Source organism: Ursus arctos, unplaced genomic scaffold (genome assembly GCF_023065955.2).
Source record: "Ursus arctos isolate Adak ecotype North America unplaced genomic scaffold, UrsArc2.0 scaffold_14, whole genome shotgun sequence".
In the NCBI taxonomy this organism is placed as follows: Eukaryota; Metazoa; Chordata; class Mammalia; order Carnivora; family Ursidae; genus Ursus; species Ursus arctos.
In genome coordinates, this window is record NW_026622808.1 from 68,839,395 (window position 1) to 68,851,532 (window position 12,138).

The 12,138-nt window shown below is 39.6% G+C and overlaps 1 protein-coding gene across 1 annotated transcript in view; it reads right to left on the reverse strand.

Moving 5' to 3' along the window:
- Positions 1 to 791: 791 nt before the first annotated feature.
- CFAP92 (cilia and flagella associated protein 92 (putative)) overlaps positions 792 to 12,138 on the reverse strand; it is a 28,593-nt gene continuing 17,246 nt past the window's right edge. Inside the window, exon 10 of the mRNA XM_057311964.1 lies at positions 792 to 2,255. Within this exon, the coding sequence (XP_057167947.1) occupies positions 1,293 to 2,255 (963 nt within the window). The 3' untranslated portion in view covers positions 792 to 1,292. The remainder of the gene's footprint in view (positions 2,256 to 12,138) is intronic.

The following is a 12,138-nucleotide window of genomic DNA, read 5'->3' on the forward strand; positions in this document are numbered from 1 at the left end:
GCTTTGAATCTATATATCTGGTTTGTGGATAACTGACGCCTCTGTAATACTGAGTGTTCCAATCCATGAACATGGTAGGTCTCTTCACTTATTTAGGTTTTCTTTAATGTTTCTAAGAGTTCTATAATATTCATGATAGAGATGTTCTAATCCTTTTTGTTGAATTTATTCATGTGTATTTCACATTTTTATAGTACCTTAAAAGCATTAACCTTTTTAAAAAATGATTTTTTGTATGTAGATGGTATTCAGAAATTCGATAGATTTTTACATTAATGTTTGTATCCAGAAACCTCATTAAACTATCTTATCTGAAAATATTTTTGATATTTTTTTTGGAATTTCTTACACATATTTAAATTTATTGACACAGTTGAAAACACTTATTTCAATGTCTGCAATATCTATCATTAATTTTCAGCCTTTCTTCTTTTCTAATACAAGCATTTGAGTCTATAAAGTTTCCTCTACACTTTAACATCACCCCACAAATTTATACTAGATAGTATACTATTTTCATTATTGTTCAATTTAATAATGTCTAATTTATATTACAGTTTCTGTTTGGACCCATGGGTTATTTGGAAGTATTTGTTAATTTCCAAGCATGTGACATTTTTTCCTGATTAATGATCTTTTATTTGTAGCTTAACTGAACTGCAGTCAGTGAGCATATATAATATTATTTCCTCTACTGGGACAAAACTGTTCATTGAGATTTAATTCATTGAGGCCCTTTAAACTCAAACTAGGATACTTTCAAATAACAAAAAGAAAAGAGAATTGTCATGAAGCCAAAACTAAAGAATGGAAGGACCATAAAGGGCCACCTGCTCCAGCCCAGAATCTGAAACTTTAATTGCCTCTACAATATTCCCACTGAGCAGTCATCAGGTGCTCCTGAAGGCCATCGGGGAAGGGGAACCTTCTGCAGCCTAGGCAGCTTCTCTAGCCTCAAAATAATCAGATAGGTTTTCCTCAGACTGAGTGGAAATCTATTTCTCTGTGGTGTCCATCTTAGGGCCATACAGAACTTTCTTCTCCCTGTTAGCCAAATAGGCCCCTCAGAAGTCTGAAGGGAGGACGCATTTTCCTGAACCACCCTCTCTTCTACATGCCCCTGAAGCCTTCCCTTCATCCAAAGACAAGCAATCCCTCCTGTGATCAAGGCCAGTTATGGAGCCCTGTGAAGCGCTCTATAGTAAACCCCAAGAGGAACGGAATCAACATATCCTTCTTACAGATGAGGACACTAAACCTGAGCCTGGCTTCAAAAGATTCCCCCACTCCACTCACTCAGCATCTAGACACCATGACTTTTGCATGAAACACAAAAAGCCACCGACCCACCGGCTTTGATGGCTGTCCCATAGCCGCTTCAAGCCTTGGTCTGCCAAACCCTCCAGAATGAGGAGGTGGATCTTCCCATCCAGCAGGTGGAAGCCAGTGAGCACATCCAGGTCCTGCCTTTCCTGGATCTTCACCCGCATCTTAAAGGCTGACAGGATCTGCTGGATGTTCCTGATAGGGTAGGCTTCCAGATCAAGGGCCTTGGCATTGATCATGGTGATGTCCTGCAGCAGGCTGTGGAGGAGGGAGATCTTCTTGGAGTCAAACACGAAAATGATGCGGCCAAACTGGGTACCTGTAAGTTCTGGGTCAAGGGTTTCAGCCCTGGCCCGCAGCGGCACAGCGATGTCCACCCGCAGCTTGAGCAGAGAGTTGGCCTCGATGTAGTTACCCATGGGCATTGGTTTGTGCTGGAAGCCGTCTGTGGGGACCCGAAACCCCACAACCTTCCTGCTCCTGCCATCCTGGCCATGGTGTGTGGGCTTGGGCTCACAGCTGTGGATGGGGACGACCAAGTTCAAGTACTTGTGGCCAAGAAGAAGGTCGGCAAAACTGACTTGGGCAACCCCATAAGGGTCCCATATCTTGTTTTGGGATTCAAAGGGGTTGCTCTCTGTCTCTTCCGGAGAGATGAGGGCCTGGAGGTTGAGGTATGCGTCCAGGGGGTCATCCCCAAACAGGGTGGGCTTCCGCAAATACTCCTCTAACTTGCGGTCCCTGTCATGAACTTGTACCACCATGGGGGGCCCCTCCAAGTATTCCCTCAGGTCACTGTGCTGCATTGCCCCAAGAAAGATGACATTGATGTCCTGGAAGTGGACGTGGATTCCATGGGGCTGCCCCTCTGTTCTGTGAACTGGAGTCTTAAAGAACTGGTACTTGCAGTACACAGGCAGGCACAGCCTCTAGGAGAGAATGAGGTGACAGCAGATCACCAGGCTGCAGTGGCAGTCCCTCTCCCTCCCCTTTAAAGGAAGGCTCCCACAGGGGGCTCAAACCCTAATGCCGCATTGGCCACCCACAGCCCCTGTGGCCTGGATTTCCTCATCTACAAAAATACCAATGAAAGAGCCTGCCCTGCAAGGTCATCCCCAGGACTAAGTGACACACATGAAAGCACCAAGATGGTGGCTGACACAAGACAGGGGCTTAATAAGTATTAAGTCACTATTTCCTCCTCCCAAACTGAGGACCATGAAGACAGGCCATGTGCATTTTGCACATCTGTATTTTTACTTCCAAGCCCAAGGCTAGGTGTAGAAAAGGTGGAGATAAGTGGTTTTTAGAAAAGGTAAGCCATATTTCCCAGACATCAGAGGGTTGGCATGGGCTCACCTTTGGCATATTAATAGGTATCCAAGCAGAAAGCTACACAAGGTGAAGAAGGGCTCAGAGGTCTGCGGTTTAACAGGGCATGGAAAATGGGATGCAAAGGAGAGAGAGAAAACAGGGTATCTTGCATGTTTTAACGTTGGCACTAAGATCAAAAATGAACCTTATGCAAGTTTGTAATCTGAATTCATACTCCAATGTACTATTTATTTTACACTGAAACTTTTAAATAGTCCTGGGTTGATATGCTTCCAGGTACCTGGTAGAAATAATCACAAGTGAGTATGGAAAAGTAAAAAACACGAAGGATTAAAAATAAGCATTTCTGTAAATATCAAAGGATTCATAAAATAAAAGGATGTAAAATATGACACCATAGGACACTAAAATATGGAGGGGAGTGAAGAATGCGTTCACACTTAAGCAACCATCAACTTAATATAAACTGCTATACAAACATAATGGTAACCACAAATCAAAGCCATTAATAAATATGCAAAGAATAAAGAGAAAGAAACCCAAATATATCACTAAAGAAAATCATCAAACCATGAAAGAAAGACAAGAAAGAATCAGAGAAAATCTTCAGAAACAACCATAAAACAAGTAATAAAATGGCAATAAATACAGAACTATCAATACAAAAGACTCATTGTAGACCTGAATATACCTGCAGATTGAAAGTAAGGGGGCGGAGAAACATCTATCACGCATATGGATGTCAAAAGAAAGCTGAAGTAGCAATAATTACATCAGATAAAATAGACTTTAAAACAAAGACTGTAACAAGAGACAAAGAAAGGCACTATATAATCATAAAAACAAGAAGATCTAACGGCTATAAATATTTATGCACCTAACATAGGAGCACCCAAACACATGAAATAGTTAATAACAAATATAAAGGAACTAATTGATACTAATGATGTAATAGTAGGGAACTTTAACACCTCCACTTACATAGATATAGAGATCATCTAAACAGAAAGTCAACAAGGAAACAAAGGCTTTGAATGACACATTGGACCAGATGAATCTAACAGATACATTCAGAACATTTCACACTAGGGGCGCCTGGGTGGCTCAGTCAGTTAAGTGTCTGCCTTCAGCTCAGATCATGATCTAGGGTCCTGGGATTGAGCCTCACATTGGGATCCCTGCTCAGTGGGGAGCCTGCTTCTCCCTCTTCCTCTGCCCCTCAGCCCCCGCTCATGCTCTCTCTCTCAAATGAATAAATAAAATCTTAAAAAAAGAAGAAGAAGAAGATTCCATCCTAAAGGAGCACAATACACATTTTTTTCAAGTGCACATGAAACATTCTCCAGAATAGATCACATATTAGGCCACAAACCAGCATCAACAAATTCAAGAACATCGAAGTCATACCATGCATCTTTTCTGACCACAACGCTGTGAAACTAGAAGTCAGTTACAAGAAAAAACCTGGAAAGACCACAAACACATGGAGGTTAAACAATACAACTAAGCAATGAATGAGTCAACTGGGATATAAAAGAAGAAATTTAAAAAGTACATGGAAACAAATGAAAACAAAAACGCCAAGTTCAAAGCCTTTGTGACACAGCAAAAATGATTCTGGGAGGATGTTTATAGCAATACAGACCTACCTCAAGAAGTGAGAAAAACCTCAACTAAACAACCCAACCTTACACCTAAAGGAGCCAGAAAAAGAACAACAAACAAAACCTAAAGCCAGCAGAAGAAAGGATATAATAAAGATTAGAGCAGAGAAAAAAAATGGCATAGAAACTAAAAACAAAACGAAACGAGAAACACAATAGAACAGATCAGTGAAACAGGTTCTTCAAAAATAATCAATAAGATTGATAAGCCCCAGCCAGACTTATCAACAACAAAGAGAGAGAGAGAGGGAGAGAAAGGACCTAATTAAATAAAGTCACATACAAGAGAGGGGAGATAACAACCAACACCACAGAAATAGAAACAAGTATAAGAGAATATTATGAAAACCATATGCCAAAAAATTGGACAAACTAGAAGAAATGGGTAAAGTTCTAGAAACATACAACCTACCAAAACCAAATCAGGAAGAAACAGAAAATTTGAACAGACCAATTACCAGCAAAGAAGCTGAATCTGTAATCACAAAACTCCCAACAACAACAACAACAACAGGCCAGGACCATTTGCTTCACAGGCAAAGTCTACCAGACATTTAAAGAAGAGTTAATACCTGTTCTTCTCAAACTATTTCAAAGAATAGAAAAGAAAGGAAAACTTCCAAATTCATTCTATGAGGCCAGTATCACCCTGATACCAAAACCAGATAAAGATACCACAGAAAGAGAAAACTACAGGCCAGTATCTCTGAAGAACATAGATGCAAAAATCCTCAACAAAATAATAGCAAACTGATTCTAACAATACATTAAAAAAAATCATTCACCATAATCAAGTGGGATTTATGCCTGGGTTGCAAGGGTGGTTCGATATTTGCAAATCAATCAATGCGACGCATCACGCGAATAAGAGAAATGATGAGAACCATATGGCCTCGATAGATACAGAAAAATCATTTAACAAAGTACAACATTTATTCATGATAAAAACCCTCCACAAAGCAGGTTTACAGGGGACATACCTCAACATAACAAAGGCCTTATATGAAAAACCCACAGCTTATGTCATTCTCAATGGTGAAAACCTGAGAGTCTTTCCCCTAAGGTCGGGAACAGACAAATATGTCCACTCTAACCACTTTTATTCAACATAGTCCTGGAAGTCCTAGCCACAGCAAACAGACAACAAAAAGAAGTTAAAAGCATCCAAATCCATAAGGAGAAAGTAAAACTTTCACTATTTGCAGATGACATGATACAATATATGGAAAACCTGAAAGACTCCACCAAAAAAACGTGCTAGAACTGTTAAACAAATTCAGTAAAGTCGAAGGATACAAAACCAATGTAAAGAAATCCATTGCATTTCTGTATACTAATAATGAAGCAGAAAGTGAAATTAAGAAAACATCCCATTTACAATTACACCAAAAACAATAAAATATCTGAGAATAAATGTAACCAAAGAGTTGAAAGACTTGTACTCTGAAAACTATAAAAACATTGATGAAAGAAATTCAAGATAAGATGACCCATGGAAAGACATTCCGTGCTCATGGATTGGAAGAACAAATATTATTAAAATATTTATACTATCCAAAGCAATCCACACATTTAATGCAATCCCTGTCAAAATACCAAGAGCATTTTTCACATAACTAGAACAAAAATCCTAAAATTTGTATGGAACCACAAAAGACCCGAAATAGCCAAAGCAATCTTGAAAAAGAAAAGCAAAGTGGGAGGCATCACAATTCCACACTTTAAGTTATATCACAAAGCTGTAGTAATCAAAACAGTATGGTACGGGCACAAAAATAGACACACAGATGAATAGAACAGGATAGAAAACCCAGAGGTAAACCCACAACTATACAGTCAATCTTTGACAAAGCAGGAAAGAATATCCAATGGAAAAAGACAGTCTCTTCAACCAATGGTGCTGGGAAAACTGGACAGCTACCTGCAAAAGAATGAAACTGGATCACTTTCTTACACCCTACACAAAAGTAAATCCAAAATGGATTAAAGACCTAAACATGAGACTTGAAACCATAAAAATCCTAAATGAGAACAGGGCAGTAACTTCTTTAACATTGGTTGTAGCAACTTTTTTCTAGATAGGTCTCCTGAGGCAAGGGAAACAAAACAAAAATTAACTATTGGGACTACATCAAAAAAAACCCTGCATGATGAAGGAAACAATCAACAAAACTAAAAGGCAACCTATAGGAGAAGATATTTACAAATGATATAACTGATAAAATTTCCAAAATATATAAAGAACTTATACAACTCAACAGCCCACCCAAAATAATCCAGTTTAAAAATGGGCAGAAGACATGAAGAGACATTTTTCCAAAGAAGACATCCAGATGGCCAACAGATACAGAAAAGATGCTCATCACCACTTATCATCAGTGAAATGCAAATCAAAACTAAAATGAGATATCACATCCCACCTGTCAGAATGGCTAAAATCGCCATTTAAGAAACAAAACAAATGAGCAAAGGGAAAAAGAGAAAGAAAGACAACACAAGAAACAGACTCTTAACTTCCAAGAACAAATGGCTAAATGGTGCCTGGGTGGCTCAGTCAGTTAAGCGTCTGACTCAATTTCAGCTCAGGTCATGATCTCAGGATTTTGAGATTGAATCCCATGTTGGGCTCCACCTTGAACATGAACTCTGCTTAAGATTCTCTCTCTCCCTCTCCCTCTGCCCTTCCCCCCATGCATGCACACTCACCCCCCCCCCCAAAAAAAAGAAAGAATGGCTAAAATAAAAAACACAAGAAACAACAGGAGTTAGTGAGGATGTGGAGAAAGAAGAACCCTCTAGCACCATGGGTAGGAATGCAAACTGGTGCAGCCACTCTGGAAAACAGTATAAAGTTTCCGTGAAATGTTAAAAACAGAACTACCCTGTGATCCAGCAAGCACACTACTAGGTATTATCCAAAGAATTAAAAAAAAAAAAAAAATGAATTCAAAGGGATACATTCACTCTGATATTTATAACAGCATTATCTACAATAGCCAAATTACGGAAGCAGCCCAAGTGTCCACTGATAGATGGATGGGTAAAGAAGATGTGGTATATATATACAATGGAATATTATTCAGCCATAAAAAATGAAATCTTGCCATTTGCAACAACATGGATGGAACTAGAGAGTATAATGCTAAGCGAAATAAGTCAGTCAGAGAAAGACAAATACCATATGATTTCACTCATATGTGGAATTTAAGAAACAAAACAAATGGGCAAAGGGAAAAAGAAAGAAAGACAACACAAGAAACAGCCTCTTAACTTCCAAGAACAAACTGATGGTTCCTAAAGGGGAGGTGAGGGGGATGGGTGAAATAGGTAATGGGGATTAAGGAGTGCAATTGACATGCTGAGCACGAGGTGATTAAAATAAAAACAAAAAATTTCCATATCTAGGGGCACCTGGCTGGCTCAGTCGGTGGAGCATGCAACTCTTAATCTCAGTTAGTAAGTTCGAGCTCCACGTTAGGTGTAGAAATGACTTAAAAATAAAATCTTTAAAAAAATTTTTAAACGTGTATCTATATATACCTATAGGTTTCCTGTTCTGGAACACAACAAAATAGACCCACTTTTTCCTGTTTCTCCTGCTAAGTACAGATTCTTTCGACTCTGGGCTTTATATATAAAACAAACGTAAGGAGAAGGACGGAGAGAAGGTTAAGGACTGTGGGACCTGAGGAACAATACGTGGTGAGTTCTCTGGGGTTTCTACTTGCCTCACATATTCTATTTTTTTTTTAAGATTTTATTTTATTTATTCGACAGAGATAGAGACAGCCAGCAAGAGAGGGAACACAAGCAGGGGGAGTGGGAGAGGAAGAAGCAGGCTCATAGCGGAGGAGCCTGATGTGGGGCTCGATCCCAGAACGCCGGGATCACGCCCTGAGCCGAAGGCAGATGCTTAACCGCTGTGCCACCCAGGCGCCCCTGCCTCACATATTCTAGACTAGGTGCTGGAGAAGACAGAAACTCAGAAATGCTAATGGGAGTAGGTAGGAAAAAATCCCCAAAAAAGTCTTCTCTTTTTGGCCAAAGAAACAAGAATGGAGCAGCTTAGTGAGCCAGAAAACTTTTAGGCAAGTAACCACCCTACCCCCGGCAAGCACCATGAAGAAAACCAGCTCCCCCCTACTCCCATAAGCAAAAGTCAAATGGGAAACCCAGATTTTCACCCTTGCCCAACTGTAACAATTCCCCTCATTTGGGTGGCATGAGAAAAGATCAAGTGGGGAGTCAAGGTTTTCATCCCTGCCCAGCAGTAACAAGGAATCAAGGGAGGCAGAGTGGAAGCCAAACTCTTTCCCCGCCATCCAGTAGTAATGTGGCCTCTCCATCACTGTGGTGGTTAGCAAAGAGCATGTGGGAGGCATGTAGCAGCAAGGCCTCCCTGCCCCTAGGGCATGGTTGCTGAGTGGGGAACCTGGACTGCCACCTCCACCTCACAAGAATAAGACAGTGTTCCCCTTCTTCCACTGGCAGAAGATTTGAAACAGAAGATTTAAATAGGATCCAGAGTCTCATAACGTAATACCTAATATGTCCAAGATATAATTTAAAAATCATTTATCATACCAAGAACCAGGGAAATCCCATCTTAAATGAGAAATGACAGTCAACAGATCCTAACACCAAAATGACACATCTTGGAATCATCTGACAGGAATTTTAAAGCAAGGGTGAACATGATTGAATCAAGTGAAAAAAATTTAAAGTCTTATCAAAGAAATAGAAGATATAAACAAGAACCAAACAGAAATTTTAGAATTGAAAAATACAATAACTAAAACTTTAAAACTCAGTAGATGGGCTCAATAATAGAATGGAAGGGATAGAGAAAAGACTTGGTGAACTTGAAGATAAAACAATATAAATTATCCAATCTGAAGAACATAGAGGAAAACAGACTAAAAACAAATGAACAAAATTTCAGGGACTTGTGGGACTATAACTGATAAACTAATATTCATGACACTGGAGTCCCAGAATGAGAGCAGATAAAGGGTAGTGCTAAAAGGTATTTAAAGAAATAATGGCTGGGGTGCCTGGGTGGCTCAACTGGTTAAGCATCTGACACTTGATTTTGGCTCAGGTCATGACTTTGGGGTCCTGGGATCAAGCCCCGCATCAGGCTCCACACTCAGCGAGGAGTCTGCTTCACTCCCACTCTCTCTCCCTCTGCTCCTCCCTCCTCTCTCTTTCTCTAAAATAAATAAATAAATAAAATCTTTTTTAAAAAGGAAATAATGGCTGAAATTTCCCAATTTTGGCAAAAGACGTAAGCCTAAGTTTCAGCAAACTGAGTGAACCCAACAGGATGAACCCCAAAAAATCTATACTTAGACATCACAGTCAAACTTCTAAAAACCAGAGACAAAGAAAAACAACAACAAACTTGAAAGCTGCAAGAGAGTAAGTGCCACCCAGCATTTTGGGAAAGAGCAATTCAAATGACAGTTGATTTCTCATCAAAAAAACACAGAGGTCAAAAGGAAGTGGCACAACTTTTCTCAAATGCTGAAGAAAAAGAAATGTCAACCCCAAATTCTAAATCAAATGAAGCTAGCCTTCAGGAACAGAGGAGAAATAAAAACATCCTCAAAGAAAAACTAAGAGAATTTGTTGTCAGCCCATCTACCCTAAAAGAATGACTAAAGGAAGTTCTTGAAACAGAAATAGTTTTAAAAGAAAAAGAAATCTTGGAACATCAGAAAGGAAAAAAGAACATTAGAAAAAGCAAATCTATAGGTAACTACAATATACTTTCCTTCTCCTCTTGAGTTTTCTAAATTACATTTGACAGTTGAAGCAAAAAGTATAACATCGTCTGATGTGGTTCTCAGTCTATATAGAGGAAATATCTAAGACTATTATAAATGATATAGGGTAAACAGATTTGAAGGAAGGTAAGGTTTCTATACTTCACTCAAACTGGAAAAATGTTGACACCAGTAGACTGTGATAAGTTATGTACGCATAATGTAATTTCGGAGCAACCAGTAAAAACCTATACATTCAAAAATACTATAGATAAATAAAAATATAATCCTAAAAAGTTTTCAAACAACCCACAGGAAGGCAGGAAAAATTAAAAAAACAAAAACAAAAAAATGGAGAAAACAGAAAACTGATATTAAAATGGCAGATGTAAGCTCTAAAATTTCAATAATTACACTAAATGTAAATCGTCTTAAAAAACAAAAGTGAATAAAGAGGGGCGCCTGGGTGGCACAGCGGTTGAGCGTCTGCCTTCGGCTCAGGGCGTGATCCCGGCGTTCTGGGATCGAGCCCCACATCAGGCTCCTCTGCTGGGAGCCTGCTTCTTCCTCTCCCACTCCCCCTGCTTGTGTTCCCTCTCTCGCTGGCTGTCTCTGTCTCTGTCAAATAAATAAATAAAATCTTTAAAAAAAAAAGTGAATAAAGAGTGACTCAGCTAAATCCAAGGGTATTATGCTGAATGGGGTGGGGGAGCCAATCTCAAAAGGTCACATACTGGATATTTCCATTTATATAACTGTTCATTTCCATAATAAATTACCACAAACTGGGTGGCTTAGTACAAAAGACTTAAATAGTCTCACAGTCCTGGAGGCTAAAAGTGCAAAATCATGGTGTCATCAAGGCCATGCTCCCACTGAGGGTGATGAGGGAGCATCCTTCCTTGCCTCTTCCAGCTTCTGGTAGCCGCAGACATTTCCTGGCTTGTGACAACTCTACTCATTACATGGAACTCCCCCTACATCTCTTCATATAGTCTTCCTTCTGTCTATGTCAGTCTCTATATCCAAATTTCCCTCTTTCATAAGGACATCAGTCATATTGGATTAGGGCCCATCCTGATGACCTCATTTTCACTTGATTAACTCTGTCAAGACCCAATTTCTAAATAAAGTCACATTGTGAGTTGCTGGCAGTTAAGTGTTCAACATAACTTTTTGAGGGAACACAATTCAACCCACAACAACAACATTCTCAAAGTCACAACATTATATAGATGAAAAACATATTAGTGGTTGGGGATGGTGTGAGGTTAGGTAACGGTTGTGACAATAAAAGGGTAGCATGAGAGATCTTCGTGGTGATGGAATAACTCTGTATCTTAAGTGCAGTGACAGTTACACGAATCCATGCATGTGACAAAATGGCGGAGAACTACACACACATTTATCGATATCCTGATTTCAATATTATACTATCGTTATATAAGACATAACCGCTGGAAAAAACCGGGTGCGTAGGACCTCCCTGTACTACCTTTGCAACTTCCTCTGAATTTTTATCTCAAAATGGAAGTATACTATATGGATATGGATATGCCCACACTAAGACACATAATCAAGAAGTTTCAGAAAACAAAAAGATTCTACAGCTTTGAGAGAAGAAAAAAGTACATACACAGGTTCAACATGGAACATAAAAGAGGATAGAACAACGCCTTCAAAACTGAAGGAAAATGAGAATTGTATACCCAGCTAAGCTATCAATCAAGTGTAAGGGTAGAATAAAGATATTTTCAGACACATGAGACCTCGAACCAAGTATCTCTCATTAAGCTTTTCTCAAGAAGCTACAGGAAGATGTGTTGCAGCAAAAGCAGAGAGCAAACAAAGCAAGAGGAAGACAGAATCCAGGAGACAAGGATCCCACCAGAAGAGGAAAGAGGGAACTCCCAGGATAAACATCAGTGCTAAACCTACTTGGTTCAAAATGAGCGAGTAGTGACGTGAGCCCTGCTGCTGTATCCATGAGGCCTGGCGGCTCCTTGTGAAGGGAGGATCACTACCTGCATTTGAAGGACACCTGG